The 20513-nt window shown below is 42.7% G+C and overlaps 2 protein-coding genes across 3 annotated transcripts; both read left to right on the top strand.

The window, feature by feature from the left end:
* The first annotated feature begins 8426 nt into the window (after positions 1 to 8426).
* On the top strand, positions 8427 to 13813 carry LOC310799120 (cyclin-dependent kinase 2). Of its 2 annotated transcripts, none has more exons than XM_083661683.1 (7): positions 8427 to 8876; positions 9474 to 9551; positions 9652 to 9772; positions 9954 to 10109; positions 11496 to 11597; positions 11704 to 11907; positions 12817 to 13813. In XM_083661683.1, the coding sequence occupies exons 1-7, from the start codon at positions 8761 to 8763 to the stop codon at positions 12919 to 12921; spliced, it is 882 nt and encodes a 293-aa protein (XP_083517809.1). In that variant the 5' UTR covers positions 8427 to 8760; the 3' UTR covers positions 12922 to 13813. The 2 variants fall into 2 exon arrangements, with proteins under 2 accessions (XP_083517809.1, XP_083517808.1); XM_083661682.1 differs by having other exon boundaries at positions 9939 to 10109.
* Positions 13814 to 14127: 314 nt separating this feature from the next.
* LOC310799375 (nuclear factor 7, brain-like) lies at positions 14128 to 17369 on the top strand (the record flags this gene model as incomplete). Its single annotated transcript, XM_083661964.1, has 2 exons — positions 14128 to 14175; positions 15964 to 17369. Exon 2 carries the CDS (start codon positions 15981 to 15983, stop codon positions 17367 to 17369), a length of 1389 nt encoding a protein of 462 aa, XP_083518090.1. The 5' UTR covers positions 14128 to 14175; positions 15964 to 15980.
* Between the last annotated feature and the right edge of the window lie 3144 nt (positions 17370 to 20513).

Here is a 20513-nt window from a genome sequence, read left to right as displayed (position 1 = left end):
TTCAATGGACAAACCAAAGAGGATCCTGGAGCACACGATTCACTGGAAAATTGCTTTATTCAATGACTAACGTTTCGACGCCTGCTGCGTCTTCATCAGAGTCAAACAGGGTGACAAGCAAAACAACTTGCTTTAAAAAGCCTCCCCAATACACATCGCAGTCCGTCATTGGCTGCTAAGGATGGGAGGTGCCCAAACCCAGTGAGCCAATAGCACTCAAACAGCACAGTGAAGTAGGCTATAATGGCCAGCCACATTTATAAATAACAATATAATATAAGCCATAGAATAGAAATAGAATAGAAATACATAGGCACAAATAACAGTTTCTCCCAATGGAAAGGTACAGGTTATAAATAACAAGAGAGGCTTAGTTCCTCGTTTAGACCATTTGGTTCAACAGTATTTAGGCTGTGAATCCAAAATGCTTCTCTTCTTAACAGTTTGTTGACAGTGTCGCCTCCTCTCTGTGAGGGAGACACATGTTCAATACCCCAGAATTTCAGTGTGGCAGCAGAGCCATGCTGGGCCTGAGCATAATGTCTCGCTATTGCATAATCCATGTTGTGGTTGCGGATTGCAGCCTTGTGTTCAGCAATACGGGCTTTTAATGCCCGTTTGGTCTGTCCGACATAGACCATCCCGCACGGACACTTCAGAATATAAACCACATGTGTGGTGCTGCAGTTTATGAATGAGTTGATTTTATACTTTTTACCAGTCCGTGGGTGAGAAAATTGTTTGGTGTCGGCGGAGTTGGAACAGTGTGTACAGTGACCACATCTGTAAAAACCAGAGGGAGGGGCGGGTAACCACGTAGGCTTAGGGGGGGGTGTCATGGTACTGTGAACCAGTCTGTCTCTTATTGACCGAGATCTCCTGAAAGAGATTAACGGAGGCTCTAAACACAGTGACTTGAGTGCAGGGTCGCTCTGTAGAACGTGCCAGTGTTTGTTGATGGTGTGTTTGATCTCTCCGCCGATTGGAGAGAACTCCGTGGAGAAACAGAGGCGTGGTGCGGAAGAGCCAGAGCGCCTGGATTTCTCAAGGAGGCGGGCTCTCGGGGTGCGCACTGCCCTTTGATAGGCTGCCTCGATAACTGTCTCCGCGTAGCCCCTGTCCAGGAAGCGTTTCCTCATCTCAACTGTTTTGTCCATGAATTCTTGGTCTGTGCTGCAGTTTCTCTTCAGTCTGAGAAACTGGCCAGTGGGAATGTTGTTGATGAGTCGCCTGGGATGATGGCTGTCAGCTCTCAGTAGAGTGTTCCTACTATGTTTTGTATTTAGTAAACTTGGTTGGTTACCGATTGATTTAAGGGTGAAGCAACTTAAATTGTGTCACGTATATCGCATTTTGAACGGCCTTAGCCCTGGTTATCTCAAGGAGGGTGTTGTAAGAACAAGTGAAATTCATTCCTATAATACCAGATCTGCCAAATATTCAATTCAGAAACCTATTGCAGGAAGCCAAACCCAAACATCATTTTGTAACACTGCTATCAACTTTTGGAAAAATTTACCTGATTCAGTGCAAGGCATATACACTGTGAATGTCTTTAAACGTGCTCTCAAGACTCATCTATAAAATGAGATGTTGACTAGAGAGTAATTGCAACACCTTCGCTGAGATTTCATTTGTATATAGGCTATCATATATTTTATGTGTCATCGATAGACAGTTCTTTTTTCTGTTTTTCTTTTATAAAGTACAATTGTGTAATACTAAGGTTTTGATATTTGAAGGACCCCAGTGGAAATAAGCAGGCTTCTAGTTTGTAACTTTAAGCTGCTTTACTGGGCTATCCTTGGATCATTTTTACTTTCGATTTACATATTGTGTACTTTTTTTTTTTTGTACTGTATTATTTGTAAATTTGTAATGGTTTTTTATGCATTCTTGATCCGAAATAAACCAAACCAAACTAAACTGATGAATACATTTGTTGTTAATGATCAATGATTCTTATGTTTTTTTAAAGACCTGTTCTAACATAAACACTGCATACTCCTTACACAGTTTCTGTTGTCTCATCTATCCTGCCGGGTGGTAGAATAACATATACATACAGTATGACATCCTGCAGTGCTGCAGGTCTGCAGTCTACACGTGCAACCACTAGACTAGAGTGTAAACTCAACAGACTAACCTCAAACGTGACCCATATACATCACTTACCAGCAGCAGCACCTGCAGTCTCCAACTTACCGTAACTAGCCAGCTTCATGGCACACACAAGCGTGTGCGTGCTTAAAACACAACCAATTCCCAGGATCAAATAGAAGCTGCTCTGAACCAAAGACAATAAGAAATTACTACTCTATATATGTGTTTTATTTTGCTGGTGGGACCTTGTTCATGAGGCAGACAGAAGGGCAGGTTGCAGTTGTTTCAAGGGTTTTCTCATAATTAGATGTGCCACAGTAAATGGAGATCTGAGCATTCTTTCAACATAAATGGCAAAATTACAAGATACTATAAGATATGTGCATTACGCATATATAGCCTTTATTGATGTCAACAGAGAACACATGAAAAATATTCTGATCTTATCTACCACTTTAGCGTAAACTGTCAGGAGGTTATTCCTGAGTTGACTCAGGCCTCTAAGATGAAACTACTCTAACAGATTTCACCAGCAACTTGATTAGTCAATGTGTGAGGTTCTGACATCATCATACTAGATATCATGCAATGACAATAGAAGATGCCCTTCATGACATTTGTCTGGTTAACTATGATGAATCTTAAATTACTGCCTAACATAACTTTAAGAATAGATCACGTTTTTAGGCCGCGTTGTGCTTCAAAATTCTTCAAAACAACATTTAGAGCTTTGAATCTTTTATCTGGTAAGGTGGTGGTGTTGGTACTGAGCATGTCTGCCAGTCTGTCATGTAATGACTGGTTAGCTCTTATCAAAGAGCCGTCTGTTGCAGGTGGGAAACTGGAGGAGGGAATTATTTTCATTATCATCATTAACCAACATAGTGATAAGATTATCAATTATTTTCCAATTCCAATACATTTCTGCATATATTATCAAACTGTCACAGTAATCAAGAGAAGTGAAGCAAAGAAACATCTGACACTGTTTCAAGCCATCTCAGCCTTCAAGCATTGCATGGGGAGCCCTGCATCTCATGCCATAGGACCTGCTTCAGCAATGGCGTAACAAAGGCAGATTCAGAGCAACTGAAGAATGCTACAATTTTAACTCATTCAATTGATGACATCATCACTTGATGATATCACTGATGACATCATCACTGATGACATCCTATCCATTATCTGTTCCTGACTGAATGAATGAATGAATGAATGACCCCAAAAAGCCTTCTCTTTAACATGCGCTTGCTGCACACGTGGTAAAAAGACAACACAAGATTACAAACAAGAGAAACAATGACTTTTCTATACAAGTGTCTTAAGAAATGCTTCGAAAGGAGACACTGACTTTGCTAGCCTCCTATCTATCCTATCCTAGCCTTCCTAAAACAATAGGCCTATATCTTTACCACAGTGAGCGAGCTATGCCAAATTGTGACCAAACAAAGCAGTCCACATTCAAATTGTATAGCCTACGTCAAAAAAGACATGGTGAGTCTGCTGATATGTGGGATTTGAGATGGTTAGTACTAATTGAACTGTGCACGTGACAATAGCTGAAATTGTTTGTCTTAGAATTGTGAATGTCCAAGGAGTCCATTAACTTGTGTTATACTTGTTTTGAAGATGTGCTGTCCTGGAAGTATGCTTCTTGGATGTCATCAGTGATGTCACTCCAGCAATTGTGATGTCATCAGTGATGTCACTCAAGCAAGTTCCCTGCTGAGTTTCGCTGTCTGATCTCTCTCTGCTTTGTTCAGCTCAACAGCCATGGTCAACCCAGACATACCTGAGGCCTTTCGACTGAGGGCGTGGTATGACCAGGAGGGCTATGCTCTAAACAGCTAGTGGGCATCATCATCCTGAACAACATTAAGGATAATGTCATAACCACTGATGATGTCATGTCATGACCCACAATTGTCAATTGTCAACTTACTGATGTAGATGACGTGGCATGTGAGACAATAAAAAAAGGTCCACCCATGGCACAGCGTGCTAGATTTCTAGTTGTATTTCACTTGGAAATAATTTGAAATACAGAATGACAAACTGTGAAGAGATGATGAGAATGTAAGAAACTAGGCATCTCGCACGCTACGTGCACACGATGCCTAGGCTCGGCTGCTTTGCGGCCTCGCCCGTAGCTCACTTGCTCTTATGACATCACTGATGGCCACTGCGTGTTGCTGCCTCGCCTCTATGACATCGTAATTAGGGCAATCACCTAATTAAGAAATCCGGCTCCGTCAGGTCACCTGCACAGCCCAGGAGCGGAAGCCATCGTCTCCATCTGGTTCCTCCTGATTGTACCTGCTTATGCTGCGTTGGTTTATAAGTGGGATGTGGCAAGTTGCCAGTTGCTACTAGCAAAAATCAAATAAAACGCCACTATAACTCAGAGTTCCTACCCGCAAACTTGGGTATGATTTCTCAACCCCCAGTAGCTCCCACTGCGTCATTTGACGTCATTTCAACATGGCGCCCACGATTGTAAGAATTTAAAACACATTTTTGACACATTTTTCTTTTCTTTTCAATAATAGTAAGCTTTCAGACCAATCAGCATACCAATACAATAGTTGGTTAAACTCATACAGTACAACTAAACGTTAATGTTGTTATTAGCTGTTAGCTTAGACAGCTAACGGCTATTAGCATCCATGGTTTTGCGAGATGAAGCCTGAAGCTCGAACGCACGTAGGTCGGAGATGACGCGTTTCTCACTTGCCACTTGCCAGCTCCTACCATAAACGAATGCAGCATTATACTCCCATCACTTATATAGCATCACACTGATGACCACTGATCACGTCACAATGCCTCCTGTGTGTGTGTGTGTGTGTGTGTGTGTGTGTGTGTGTGCGTGTGCGTGTGCGCGCGCGCCCTTATAACATCACTTTTGACATCATCACTGATGACATCACATCATTAGCTAATTAATGGCTTAATTAAAGAATCCGGCTCTGTCAGGTCAACCGCAATGGTGGTGCCCCCTGAAAGTTTCAGCCCAATCGCACTTGAAACGGCGTAGCTGTGGCCGGACACAGAATTGAAACATACAAACAATAAAAAATAAATATCGCCCACATACTCAATTTGATATATAGATAAGATGGTTTGATCAGTGTCATGTAACCATCTAATTGCAGCATAGTGTAGATAGGGCAGATGGATGACCATTTTCAGTCAATTATCATGGTTTGGTAATAACTTGTTTATATCATGTACAGAGGCATTACAGAGCAAACTGTGACCATCTCAAAAGATCTGTCTAACTGTTGCCACTCCTCACATTCTTCCTCTCTTTCACTGGAAAAGAGGTGGAAGATAAGAGACTGACCAAACAGTATTTCATGAAGATAGAATGTCCTTATGCAACATAGGGCGTACTTAGGGCACTTCCTGAACGGATATGCCCATATTAAGTACTTAGGGCACTTCCTGAACGGATATGCCCATATTAAGTACTTAGGGCACTTCCTGAACGGACATGCCCATATTAAGTAGTTCCAAAAAACACATGAAGCTAGTGTGACTCCCCTCTTGGTACAGGTTTAGAGGCCAACATATTCAAATTAATTCAACAATGTAGAAAGTATAAAAATTACACTGCTAATACTGCTGTTTGCAGAGATGGGAAGTAACTAAGTACTACAAATACTTTACTTGAGTAGGATTTTCAGGTATCTGTACTTTACTGATTATTTATTCTTCTGGCAACTTTTTACTTTTACTCCCTACAATTTAACACAAATATCTGTACTTTATACTCCTTACAATTTCAAAACAGGCTACTTTCGTTTTATTGCATGACAGACAAATTTTGCTGTCTCTCAGGTATCAGGAATGTCACCGATAGTTAACGTTCTATATTGTAGGCTAGGGAGACCATCAGCCCTGCTGAACAGATCTGTATTTGCCTGGCTGTAGGTTGAATCGTTTTATTCAGGCTATGATCTGTGATGAGATATCCAAATTGGCATGAAGAGATGACAGCATGCAGCCGCAACCCAGACTGGATCGAGTGGATCGGAGCTTGGAAAGGAAGAATGTCATTGCGTAACTGCAGTTCACCAATGAATAATTCTACACTTAACTCATTGAGTGCCAGCCACTCTTGGAGAACGGACGCTCCCAGTGCCAGAGTTTCAGAGCGTTTTCAGTGATTTCTCGAGGCCCACAGAATATTGTGTGATATTACTATGTAAACACAGAACACGCACAAAGAACGATGAGACTCTATTGTATCAGCAGCAAAAAAAAGTTTATTGATATCATTTTCCGTTCTTTAGTTATCAGCCGGAGAAGATAGGTCAAAAACAGCAAAAACAGGCGTTTCCATCTAGAAGCTGAGATATTGAGCCTTTTGTGAAATGAAGCATTTCAAGCAAATCACTGACTCTGAAGCTAATATTTTCTGACCTGAAACATCTGAACAGTAATTTCCTTCAATATAACAGCACCCCCACCCCCCTCTACTGCAAACTCCTCCTCCGTGGGTGTGTCTCTGGTGGCCCTGCTCGCTCTGCTGCTTGTCAGGCGAGTCTCTGCTGCTTGCGGATCCACGTTTGGATGGCGGCCGCTCGTCGGGGGAGTCTGGATCGGGCTCGCTCGTTTCTGGGGTTTCGGTTGTGAGCTGGGATGAAGCTGCATCCGATTCTGGGCTTTCTGCTGCGCGTTTCAAAGTGTGCTGCACCCAGAGTCTATTTTCGGAGCCCCCCACCGTTGTGCGCCGGCTCCCAGCGCGACAGCGAAAAGCCAAACCATTCTCATGAGAATGGTTTCATCACGGCTTTTTCTGCTGTTTTTACTCAACTTTCTCTAATCTGGAGAGCACTGTCGCCACCTAATGGGTCGGTAAAATAGGTTATACACATTCAACATGCCCCAAAATTTTACAGGAGATGTATTAGGCATTGATCCACGTCCCACCGTCAAAAAACGCAATTGACGACAATCGTCGTCATTGGCACTCTACGTTAGTAATCGAATTGACGACGATTGTCGTCATTGGCACTCAATGAGTTAAAAGGCGTGGTTAATGCCGGGTTTAGCGCCGAGGGGAAAATAGGGACTGCGCCTGACCACGCCCACTAATAGCGCTGCGCCTGGCGTTAAACGCTATTTTAAGGCCAGGGGAGAGATAGGGCCCTATCTGCAGCTAACACCCAGTTCAGGTTATATCACCCCCATGCTCTGTGATGTCATTGGTGATGTCATACTTGCTGCTGTGATGTCATCGGTGATGTCATACATGCCAATGTATAAATAAGCAATGTTTCAGTCTATCGCTCTCTCTCAAGTAATTCATTTCCCAATTCCCTCCAACCACCTAAGCCTTTCAGCATATTAGAGGCCCTGTGTTTTACTGTGTTACTCTCCTATGGCTGTCACCCGCAGTTGCTGCGATCTTCATCGCTGAAGCAGTTGTTTCGCCCCACCTCCAGCCCTACCACCACCAACATCATGACTCCTGAAGAATTCCCTATGGGGGGATTCTCTATCCTCCTATACATCACTGATGCCCTCCTCTCTCATCACAAGAGGAGCATCATCATATCATGGAGTCATATGCTTAATTAGGCTAATCCTATTATGTGCACTTGGTCTTTTGGACCGGTGTACCTACACCGAACTGTAGTGCCTACAATGACCACATTGCTTTGGAAAAAAATCTGTTGTTGGTGATTCCATCGACGTAATTCGCATGCGACTAGACGTCTTGTCATCTGTAGGCTATTATATATTTTTCTAAATGGATGTCGATCATCGACATGTTTCTTTTATCTCAGTGATTTAGATTGGCTAATAAAATATTGTTTCATAATCTCCTGTTCCACCTCAAGTCCAGTTGGTGGCGGTAATGCACCTTTAAGTTGGTTTACCAACCACCATTAAAACACCATGCACACTGTGAAATTGCTAAAATTCGGAAGGTGGCGGTAAGAAACCAGAAGCTGTTTGCCAACCGCAATAAGACATCAAAAGAAGAAGAACCATTAAAACACCAAAGAAGAAGACACTCATGTGACGTCATGTGACACTTCAGTGTAGGCTACTTGAAGAATGCCTGTTTCTATCCCGATACATGTGCCTCCAAAATTAAAAACATATAGTTCGAGACGGGCCGACAGTTTTTTACTAAACATTTTAGTCAGTAAACAGCGTCACCCCTTGTAAAATGATTGCTGATGTGATAAATGGGATGATTTTAGTGGAAGCGACAAGAAATACTATGTAGAACCACCCGCCTAGGAAAGTCGGTGTATTATGAAACGAAAAACGAACGCGCCTAGGGTAACGCGGGAAACGCTGAGTTCTGTGTTCTTTGCAGAAGGAAGCCGCGCGAATCAGATATTTATTATTTTATCGTTGTAGCCGTAGCAGATGAGCCCGTCCAGGTGCCTTTCCTTCGCGTTAACCGGTGCTTGTCGGGGCTCAGGGGAAACATTTTCTACAAGTTGTAGCGTACTTAGTTCGCTTTTGCGTTCGCAAAGAAGAGCGGCTAATTATATGTCTCTACCGGTTAACGTTGTGCTCATAGCTGCCGAGCTGGCTTTGTTAACTTGCAACACACAAAGGACTAAAGGCTAAAAGAGTCGGTTACTCGGCTTACCTAATTTACAAACGCGGTAACGTTAGTTTGATCAGATGGACTCGTTTCAGAAAGTAGAAAAGATCGGGGAGGGGACGTATGGAGTGGTGTACAAAGCGAAGAACAAAGTGACGGGAGAAACCGTTGCCCTCAAGAAAATCAGGCTAGACACGTAAGTGTTGTTGTTGTTGATTATCATCAGCTGGTTACGATGTGGGGCTAAAGCTAACGTTAATGAGTTAACGTTGTTTATGTTGTTCAATGAAGCTGTTTGGGGTTCCGCCACGGACTCGTTCAGATATCAGTTAGGGGGCAACCCTAAACGGAGGTGAAGTTAACGTTAGTTAAGGTAATGATCTTCTCCCCCAAGGAGTGATGATTTTTTGCAAATAAGTTAAGGTGACATTACATTACGTCATTTAGGTTAGTAAAGTGGGGTCCGGGGGGTCCCCAGCAAAAAGAGGGATCATTTTATTTTCACTATAATTCCATCCATAAGTAACACAATGACAATGTATGACTATTTTGCTCATGGGTTTCATACAGGAACCACTGGGTTAGCTCCAACTGTGCATCACAGAAACAGTGACATTTGGGGCTGGGAACATTTCATTTATAACTTGCTGAAATAAACCTAATCTTAGATGAGAATAAAATGAAACAGCTTGAATTTGGAAAATGATTCTAAGATAGCCTAGATAACCTGGATTAGATAATGAACTTTGATTAAAATATGCTGCCAATTTACTACGTCCTGTCTTTCATTCAGTGAAACAGAGGGTGTACCCAGCACTGCCATCCGAGAGATTTCACTCCTCAAAGAACTCAGTCACCCAAATATTGTCAAGTAAGTCCTTAATTAAGTACTTCATGTTGCCGCTTAAATTGTGTTTGTTTGAAGGTTCTGTAACATTTGGCTAATCTAATCTGCCTCTGAAATCTTTCAGACTGCGTGATGTCATCCACACTGAGAACAAGCTCTACCTTGTTTTTGAGTTCCTCCATCAGGACCTAAAGAAGTTCATGGACTCCTCCTCTGTCACTGGTATCTCTCTGCCTCTGGTTAAGGTAAACATGGCCCACATTGCAAAACAGATTTGTTTTTGGTCTCTTGAACACATTGTGTGATATAGGCCTATATGTATTTTTGGAAATCAAGTTGAATTTTGAGACTCTGAGAAGTTTAACTTTATACCTCTCTCTGTGTGTGTTTCTTACCCACTTATGTTTGCAGAGTTACCTCTTCCAGCTGCTGCAGGGTCTGGCCTTCTGCCACTCTCACAGGGTGCTCCATCGAGACCTGAAGCCCCAGAACCTCCTCATCAATGCCCAGGGTGAGATCAAGCTGGCTGACTTTGGCCTGGCCAGAGCCTTTGGGGTGCCTGTCCGCACGTACACTCACGAGGTAAGGTGCACGGCTGCCCTGCTCATCATTATTACCTGACGTACCAGATGTTCTTTTACACAGAACCATGGGGACACCTCCTTGGAAACAGTTTGGAAAAGAGCAGGCACAAAAAAATACTTGGCGGGTGATTGGATGAACCATCTGTCTATCACAGACTAACTTCAATCAGTCAGATTAACGATCTGTCATTTGGGAGAAGAGCGAAAACATCTTTTCCACCCAGAAAAGCCTTCAGTGCCGTTCTTTACTCTTTCAATGAAGAAATACTTTCTAGTTCAGATCTAACTGATGTTTTAGCAACAGCTACGCCAGGGTACTTGAGAATGACTGTTGGAGAAGGCACATATTTTGTGACACTTTACTGTACATAGGCCTCAGTAACTTCTATTTTATTGTTTATGGTACATTCCTATGCATCTTATAATGTTTGATGTTTATATGACTGAATGTCCCCTCGGGGAGCAATACAAGTATTCAGATTCTGATAAATACGTTTTTAGGTGAAGGTTTTGCTAGCTTGCAGAGCGCCGCGGTGCTTCTTCCGGTCACATCATGCGGGCGTGGTTTTACACGTGCCCGGGTGACCACACGTGATGTCCTCCTTTCCTTCCAATTTACACTTTTAAAAAAGAGAAAAAAATCTGTGAAAATAGGGCACCACCTGCCTGGGGTCTACATGTATCTGTGCATGTCCCTGGTAAGATGAATACAGTCAAATAAGATAAAAGAAAATTACTGTTACTTATTGTTACTTATTATAGCTGTTAGATTAGTCTCACGGCACAAATAGGCAAGTCTATTATTTTGATCTCCTTTTATTTGAACAGAATTTGAAATCAACGCAATTTATGAATATCAGTGAAATATTGTAATTTATATATTTACATTTATTTTTTTACTGATACTTAAATTAACCCAGTGGCACTAATAATCTGGTTTATTTCAAGAAAAAAAAGTGGCTAGTGGAAATTCTGATTTTCTTTTGCTGGTAACTTTAAAATCTAGGAGCCATATGGCGGCTGATCAGAAAAGTTAATTTCAAGCCCTGGGGGGGAATAATGTGATCCTCCCGAGCGCTACATTCTGCCAGTGAAACTCCTCGCTGTCGGGGGGGGGGGGGGGGGGGGGGGGGGGGGGAGCGGCTGGCGACAGCACATCTATCGGAGGAAGCATGTGCTAGTCTACAACTCTCCCTAGAACGGCAGAGAGGGTGGAGTTAAAAACCTCAATTTGCAAGTTTTTCAAGAATGTTATTTCCATAATAGATATAGTAAAAAAAAAAAAAGTAGTTTTGTAGATATTCTGTTTTGATTGTTTTTCCAGATGCTTCAGACACTGGGGTTTCTTACCTACAGTACGCACTTCTTTGATCATGTTTTTCAGGTGGTAACACTTTGGTACCGAGCACCAGAAATTCTCCTGGGCTGCAAATACTACTCCACAGCTGTGGACATCTGGAGCCTGGGCTGCATCTTTGCTGAGATGGTAATGCACTTTTTTCTGTGAATAAAAGAAGCCACTGTATTGTGTGCATACTGTATTGAGAAAGACAACTCACCAATAGTATATCTCCCTGTCCCCTGTTGTCCAGATCACCAGGAGGGCCTTGTTCCCCGGCGACTCGGAGATAGATCAGCTATTCCGAATCTTCCGCACCTTGGGGACCCCCGACGAGGCCGCGTGGCCGGGCGTCACCTCCATGCCCGACTACAAGCCGTCCTTCCCCAGGTGGGCCCGGCAGGACTTATCCAAAGTCGTGCCTCTTCTCGATGAGGATGGGAGGGAACTGCTTGGGGTGAGAACATGTTATTTTTACATTATATTTTGTGATTCAGTGTTTTGTTATCTGGATTTGCATAGGACTTGCAGGAAGTTATAGCTAGGGCTGGGCGATATAACTTCAAATCAATATCACTTATTTCAAAGTTTTACCTCGATGGCGCGTAATGAACGATTATTTATTTTATATGCTATATTTTTAACACTGCCGTCATAATTCACTGCATTCTTTTTAGGTATTAGCTGCTCGGGTTTATTTGTTGGCTCGTTGTTTTCGCTCGTGTCATCCATGCTGACAACTTCAATTTGAGTGAACGCGGACTAACGTTAGTTGGACCGGGGCAGTATTTGTTTTTTCCCCCGCATTTGCGCCAAGTCCCACCCTACTCTGCCTCTGATTCGCTTACCTGATATTTTGATATTTTACCCTAACCTTAACAAATCATCACTCTTGACTGGACTTGCTGTAAATGCGGTGGGGGGGAAATAAAGCTGGACAGGGTGGAGGGCGCACATGCGGAACACGAGATAGTATTTTTTAAGGGGACAGTTCATGAACGCACGCATTGGGGAAAGTATTAATTGAATTAATTGACGTGAGCAAGATTCAGTTGGTTCTAAACGTCGGTTTTGATACATTTGCGGTTAATTGCCCGGCCCTAGTTATAGGTGAAAACAGTCAAAGTTTGAATACAAAGCCACTGCTTACTGTTGTTTACAATCTCTCACTTAAATCAGATCTATTTGGAAGTTTGTCCTTTAATGAATTAAAACCTACTTCCACAAGAAGACATGTGCTCTGGATGATGTAAAATAGAGATGTAATGAAGGAAATGAGCTAAAAAGTGAACCTATTCTTTTAAAAGTCCATGGACATACTGTATGAATAATGACATTTCTGTTTTATCATTTATTTTCCTTGCAGCAAATGTTGACTTATGACCCAGACAAGAGGCTATCTGCCAAAAACGCCCTTGTACATCGATTCTTCCGTGACGTCACCATGCCAGTTCCTCACCTGCGGCTTTAAGACATGCCAACGAAATGTCACGCAGATTCTGGCAACAACATCTCAACAATATGGACTTCCTTAGCCTCACTTCGATCCCACGATTGGAATGGACATAAAAAGGGGACACTACGGGACATTTTGGTCCCTTTAAACAGACCTTTCGTAATACTTAAAAAAGCTTTCTAGAGGGTAGACGTTCTGAGAGTTTTGCTGTTTGTTTGTTTTTTTAGCCCTGATGTTACACCTAGTTATGGATGGTTGAATGGAATTGTTCGATATCATTATTCTGCATATGTGTGCCATCTTCACGGTTAAGCTTATTTGTTTTTTGGGATGAGCCTCTGTCTCGAATGCAGATCAGATTGACAGATGCGTTCCATGAGGAGAGCATTTCCCACTTGGGTTAAATGGTATGTGGGGTTAAGATGTCCAAATTGAAATAGCCAAAATGAAGTATGATTGCTTGTGGCACATTGTAAGACCGGCTGCAGCTAAATGCATAAGCACGTGAGGATCTCAACAGTTGTCACAAAACCGTGTTCACCAGCAGATTGTCAAACTCGATTGTTCTCCCTAGTTTGTTGTTTTCCGTTACATTCAAAACTTGGATCTGAAATATTTTACTTGTTATTCAAACTGTGGTTTTTATACTTCTGGTTGTGTAACAGACTAAAGTAAATGTGTAGGTGCAGGACTAGTCAACACCACAGAACATGAAACATTCAGCTTTACATGCAGGATTAAAGTTCTATATTGTTATCTAGCTTTGTACCTACAGTTGTGATGTTCAAATATATTTTCTTCTTGCAGATTTTACAGAATCGTTATGTGCTCTTGCATCTTTCTTACTCGATATTTTATCCAAAACCTATCGAACCTTTTTTTTTAATTAATATTGTCTTATTTACAGATTGGGTAAAAGAAAGAAAAATAAATAAACTTGTTTAAATCACTGTTATTCTGGGTTGCTGTACACTTAACTATCATCTTAACAGAGGCAGGAGATATTTCATTTTAGTGGTGGGTATGTGCCAGAGATGGTTCACATGCAGTGTCAGTAGGGGGCGCCAGTCTCACAGAACATGAGTGGTTGGTGAATGGCTGCTGGCTTCTCATTAGTGAAAATGGGGATTACACTCCAGTTCAGTTGGTGGCGGTAATGCACCGTGGGTGCGCCAACCGCCATAAAACACAAGAAGAAGAAGATTCGACGTCATACCATGGAGAAAAACAACGAGGACCGAGTTTTCTGAACAAAACGAGCACTCCAAGGTTTGTTATACATTTAATTGACAAAAATACGTTATATAACCATGAATGTTTGTGATTCAATAGCGGTAATTAACGACGTTAAACGTCGTCTCGGACCATTTGGAAATGCACTTGGAATTTATCAGCTATTAGTCTACTGCTAATAACTGCTAGCCCATGAAAATGAACGAAAAAAAAACTAACCCTCGTTATATTGGTAATTACAGTAACGTTATGTAAGGACTAGGAAGATGTGGCCCATAGAGTTCTGCTGTTTCCTCCCTCTCACTAACTCTAGGATTATACCAAGGTATTTAAAACTGGAAACACAGGAGGAAGTGGCATTTGAAGGGACAGTGCTGCGTGAGCGAGGCGTGATTTCGAATCGCACATAGGTTACGCAAAAAACACGCCCTGTGCCCGCTGCTGGCCATTGGGAAGGCTAGCCCTTTACCTTTGGTTTTATTTATTGTGTATGATTCAACTTTTTATCTATGATGTTATATTATTGCATGTTTTTGTAGATTGTTGGGACTTCACTGGCCTGGAACAAATGGCTGGACTGGGGGAGGGGGGGGGGGGCAATAGGCTAGCACATAGGGCAATAGCCTATGTGCTAGCCTATTGTATTTTTAATTTTATATTTTTTATAGTTTTCATTTGCAGGTTAAACTGTCAGCTGAGCTCTGTTATTGAAGCTTTGGCTAAAGGCCTGCATTTTACAATGATGTTTTGAAATAAATGTTTAAAAATCGATTGTGTGTTAAAAGCTTGTGTTACGTTTTCGTTGCCGTTAATAGACCAAATCACCGTGACGTCACCATGTAAACAAATTTACTTCCGGGTACCACTTGGGGAAGGCGGCAGGTTTGGGTTTAAATGTGCGTGTTGTCAAATAAATGCTGTCAAACCCTCTCGCTGTTTTCGGCCGACAACTTTCAATTTAAATGGTTAAACGGTTGGTAAACATGCTTGTCCGACGTATCTAGCCTTTCTTCTGTGTTTGTTTTATGTAGTGTTAGCTAGCTAATAACGTTTGTTTGTCTGTCAAACTCGCTGTTTTTTTGCAGACTCGTTAACGTTACAGACAGAGCTACTGACGCCACGTTAATTTAATTTAGCTTGTCTACTCTGGTCTGGTCCAACAGGTAAATTAGCTAGTCTGGTCTCCACTAACGTTAGTGAAAGTGTTGTTATGAATGATATTAAACAACAACACAACATGGACGAACCATTTTTGTCTTCTTTGTCTGTTTTTGTCTTCAACACGTCAGTTTGTGCCGTCCACCGCCATTATAATGTGTGGACCTCAGGGGTACCCGGAAGTAAATGTAAACATCCCCGCTGATTTGGTCTAGTATTTTTAATTTGATATTTTTTATAGTTTTCATTTGCAGGTTAAACTGTCAGCTGAGCTCTGTTATTGAAGCTTTGGCTAAAGGCCTGAATTTTACAATGATGTTTTGAAATAAATGTTTAAAAATCGATTGTGTGTTAAAAGCTTGTGTTACGTTTTCGTTGCCATTAATACACTAATAATTAATTTCAATGTCCCCTATCAAGAGCAATTCAGTTGGTTTATGAAATCGCTGGGCTGCATGCCCAGCGATTTGTGGTGTGGGAGATTCCAGCTGTCAAAAGAAGACAAAAGACTTGCTCCTGGCCAATCCCGGCGCTTGACTGCTGCGTAGGCGGGCACAGGGCGTGTTTTTTGCGTAACCTATGTGCGATTCATTGTTGGTAGCCATGGTGATGATCACTGAATTGTTTTGAGGGGACTGACTGTTTGACCTCGTGTCTTTTTTTTAGGTTCACTCAGAGAGATAATGGCTTCCACAGCAGAGAAGAATCTCTCCTGTCCTGTCTGCCATGACATCTTCAAAGATCCTGTCATCCTGTTATGCAGCCACAGCTTCTGTAAAGCCTGTCTGCAGCAATGGTGGAGAACGAAACAAATGCGTGAGTGTCCAGTTTGTAAGGCTATATCTTCACAGAGAGCACCTCTTCGTAACTTGGTGTTGAAGAACCTGTGTGAGGCTTTCTTATTGGAGAGAGAGCAGAGAGCTTCGGCAGAGTCAGAGCCTCTCTGCAGTCTGCACTCTGAGAAACTCAAGCTCTTCTGTCTGGACCATCAGCAGCCAGTGTGTCTCGTCTGTCTGCATTCAGAAGCACACGCCGACCACAGATTCAGACCCATCGATGAAGCTGCACGTGATCCCAAGGAGGAACTCCAGAAATCACTGAAGCCCTTAAAGGAGAAACTGGAGTGGTTTATTGAAGATAAAGAAAGCTGTGATCGAATAGTAGAACACATCAAGGTCCAGGTCCAAGACACAGAGAGGCTGATTAAGGAGGAGTTTAAGAAGCTTCACCACTTTCTACAAGATGAAGAGGAAGCCAGGATCACTGCACTGAGGGAGGAAGGGGAGCAGAAGAGTCAGAAGATGAAGAAGAAAATTGAGGGTCTGAGCAGAGAGATCGCAGCTCTTTCAGACACAGTCAAAACCATAGAGAAGGAGCTGAGAGCGGAAAACGCCTCTTTCCTGCAGAACTACAAGGCTACAGTGGAAAGAGTCCAGCTCCCCCTGCCAGCTGATCCACAGCTGTTCTCAGGAGCTCTGATAGACCAGGCCAAACACCTGGGCAACCTGAGCTTCACAGTCTGGGCCAAGATGACGGAGATGGTCTCCTACACTCCTGTGATTCTGGACCCAAACACTGCCGGTCCACATCTCATTCTGTCTGAAGATCTGACCAGTATGGGATGGGGAGAATGGCAGCTGCTTCCTCATAACCCAGAGAGGTGTGCAAATGACAATTTTGTCCTGGGCTCTGAGGGGTTTGATTCAGGAACTCACAGCTGGAGTGTTGAGGTTGGAGACAGCTGGTTCATGGGTGTGTCTGCACCCAGGAACCCGTTTCCTGATATGTGGGGAATAGACTTAACTAATGGTGAATACACAGCTCGCACGCCAGACTATGAAACAGATTACCCTGTTCTCCCAGTGAAGAAGAAGCTCCAGAGGGTCAGAGTTCATCTGGACTGGAACAGAGGAGAACTATCATTCTCTGATCCTGACACTAACACCCACATACACACCTTCACACATGCTTTCACTGATATGCTGTTTCCATACATTGCCACTACGGATGACCTGCTCCCTCTGAAGATATTACCAGTGCAGGCCTCTGTAACACTGAAACAGCACAATTAGAGATGACTGATAACGGACTCATTGTATTTCGTAATATACGCACCTTGTGAAAAGAGATAACCGCTTCATATGGATCTCACCAAACCGTGACATTTTGGGACATGTTTCCAAATGATATAAAAACGGCCTTCAATTAAAGTCGATGACGCATTAACCAATCAGAAGACAGGTATTCACACCATGTCTTCAGTTTCTCAAAATGAATGGGAAATGGTGTCCTATTGCAAATCTGATTGTTCTGTTGAGTAGGGCTGCAACTAACGATTATTTTCATAATCGATTAATCTGTGGATTATTTTCTCGATTAATCGATTAGTTGTTTGATCTACAAAATGTCAGAAAATGGTAGCAAATGATGATCAGTGTTTCCCAAAGCTCAAGATGATGCTCTCAAATGTCTTGTTTTGTCCACAACTCAAAGATAATATCAGTTTACTGTCATACAGGAGTAAAGAAACCAGAAAATATTCACATTTAAGAAGGTGGAATTAGAGAATTTAGACTTTTTCTCTTAAAATTGTACTCATAACGATTAATCGATAATCAAAATAGTTGTCGATTAATTTTCTGTCGATCGACTACTAATCGATTAACCGTTGCAGCTCTACTGATCCAGGAAGTCCGGGGCTTCCGCCTTCCGACTATAAAAAGATGTCATGCCTGTGCTACTCTATAGTCTGTAATATGTGAACTTCAAGGCCTTTGCTCCTCTATGCAGCAGAGGCCATTGACAAAATGTCCTCCACCCACCTCACTCGGCGGTTGTTGGCGGGCCTTTCTTTCGAGATTTCCCAAGTTGAGCCCGCAGACATTTCTGCCTGGACATCTCTTCTCCAGCTGGGGCCACCTCTTTTCCTCGTTCCTTGGGGGTTCCATTTCAGGGCTTGTCGGGTGATGTTTGTGCCACGTTCTTTGAATTTGTACGTCACGTCAGTGGGATCCTGTCTTGTTCATTTCCACAGGTCCACATTGCTTACTTTGTCTCCACCAGATGTTTAGTATTCTCCTGAGGCAGGTGATGGTGAATGTTTCCAGACTGGTGTGTTTTGTTGTTCTCCATGTCTCTTTCATGTCTTCACGTTGGAGTTATAGGGCCATATGAATTCTGTTTTATTTTTTTCCCAAATTCATTTTTTTCCATTTGAATTTGAATTTAGGGGTTAGGGTTGTTGTTTTTTTGTGATGACTTGATCATCTGTTTCTCGAAGTCACAACCAATTTGTGAGGTGATGTAAAGGTCCCCCGCAAGACCGTCCACCCTCTCAAAACACCCCAGTCGAAAATGTAATTATCTCTCTAGGCCTATTTGACAATTTACGAAACATGTTACTACAATAATTTGGCCTATTTTTGAATTTTACTTTTTTAAACAATCTGCCAAATTTGAAAATTCAGCAATATTCCATGTTTTACAGTTGATTCTATTTTTATTACCATCCGTTCGTGTTTTCTGCATTGTGGAAATCATATGGCCCTAGAGTTAGATGTGTATTTTGGTGTTAATTGATTTGGGATGTGTTTTGAGCTTGGATCTTTCTAAGCATGTTGTTAAACACCACCCATAGCTTTATTGATCCTGCTTTTATGTCGGTGCCGCATCTGTCCCCCCAGTGGTGTCCACACAACACACTGCCTAGGTATGTCCCCCAGTGGTGTCCACACAACACACTGCCTAGGTATGTCCCCCAGTGGTGTCCACACAACACACTGCCTAGGTATGTCCCCCTGTGGTGTCCACACAACACACTGCCTAGGTATGTCCCCCAGTGGTGTCCACACAACACACTGCCTAGGTATGTCCCCCAGTGGTGTCCACACAACACACTGCCTAGGTATGTCCCCCTGTGGTGTCCACACAACACACTGCCTAGGTATGTCCCCCTGTGGTGTACACACAGTACACTGCCTAGGTATGTCCCCCCTGTGGTTTCCACACAACTCACTGCCTAGGTATGTCCCCCCTGTGGTTTCTACACAACACACTGCCTAGGTATGTCCCCCCTGTGGTTTCCACACAACACACTGCCTAGGTATGTCCCCCAGTGGTGTCCACACAATACACTGCCTAGGTATGTCCCCCGGTGGTGTCCACACAATACACTGCCTAGGTATGTAACCCGGTGTTGTCGACACAACACACTGCCTAGGTATGTCCCCCCGGTGGTTTCCACACAACACACTGCCTAGGTATGTCACCCGATGCTGTCTACACAACACACTGCCTAGGTATGTCACCCGATGCTGTCTACACAACACACTGCCTAGGTATGTGCTGCTTCTAGCTCCTCTAGGGCAGGGCTGTGCAGGAGGATAGGTTTGCTGCTTATGGAAAGGATCTTCATTAGCTGTCTTTGCTGTGTTGGGTGTAAGACAAAGATTTGTCACAGCTTGTAATGTTTGAAACAGCAAAATTATTCTAATTTCCAAATGTTGTAACTTAGAAGCAAGATTGTGACTTTTTGTTTGGTTTTTACATTTTTTTTTACTGTACAAAAATATTGTATAGATTAAAATAAAACAAAAAAGATGGTTCACAGAAGTACAAACACCTCTTATTTAATGTGAGATAAATTAGATATCTGACATCTATTTGTTCAAGTTTTCCTATCATATGCAAGTCAAAAGTTAATATTCAGCATCACTGTGGAAACCTGGGAGAGCCAATACATATAGGAGGCCAATATGTGTTTCTTTTGAAATAAGGTGGTGGTTAGCACTGTTGCCTCACAGCAAGAAGGGTTCGAACCCCGGTCCGTCCCAGGTCTTTTCTGTGGGGAGTTTGCATATTCCCCCCGTGTTTGTGTGGGGTTCCTCCGGGTGCTCCGGTTTCCTCCCACCATCAAAGACATGTATGTTAGGGTTAATACTCCTGTCAGAGCTCCTGACCAAGGCAATGGCAAAATAACTGGAGTTGGTCCCCGGGCGATGCACTGCGGCTGCCCACTGCTCCTAGTTCTAGGAAGGTTCCTAGTAGAGGATGGGTCAAATGCAGAGGATGAATTTCCCCATTGGGGATAAATAAAGGATAACAACTTATAACTTAACTTAACTTTACAATAGTTATGGGTGTGACAGTGCTTGGTAAAAGTTCTTGTAATCCCAGTAAATAGTCTCAAAATATTACACATAATTGTATGCCTCCGC

This window comes from Poromitra crassiceps (assembly GCF_964638095.1).
Source record: "Poromitra crassiceps genome assembly, chromosome: 27".
NCBI lineage: Eukaryota > Metazoa > Chordata > Actinopteri > Beryciformes > Melamphaidae > Poromitra > Poromitra crassiceps.
Note: the sequence above shows the minus strand (reverse complement) of the source record. Positions and strands in the feature narration are given on the sequence as shown.

Excerpts from the sequence above, each read along its gene's own strand:
- LOC310799120 (XM_083661682.1), top strand. The coding sequence starts at position 8,761 with ATGGACTCGTTTCAGAAAGTAGAAAAGATCGGGGAGGGGACGTATGGA. Across the intron at positions 8,877-9,473 it reads AAGAAAATCAGGCTAGACAC|TGAAACAGAGGGTGTACCCA; the intron begins GTAAGTGTTGTT and ends TCTTTCATTCAG. Across the intron at positions 9,552-9,651 it reads AGTCACCCAAATATTGTCAA|ACTGCGTGATGTCATCCACA; the intron begins GTAAGTCCTTAA and ends GAAATCTTTCAG.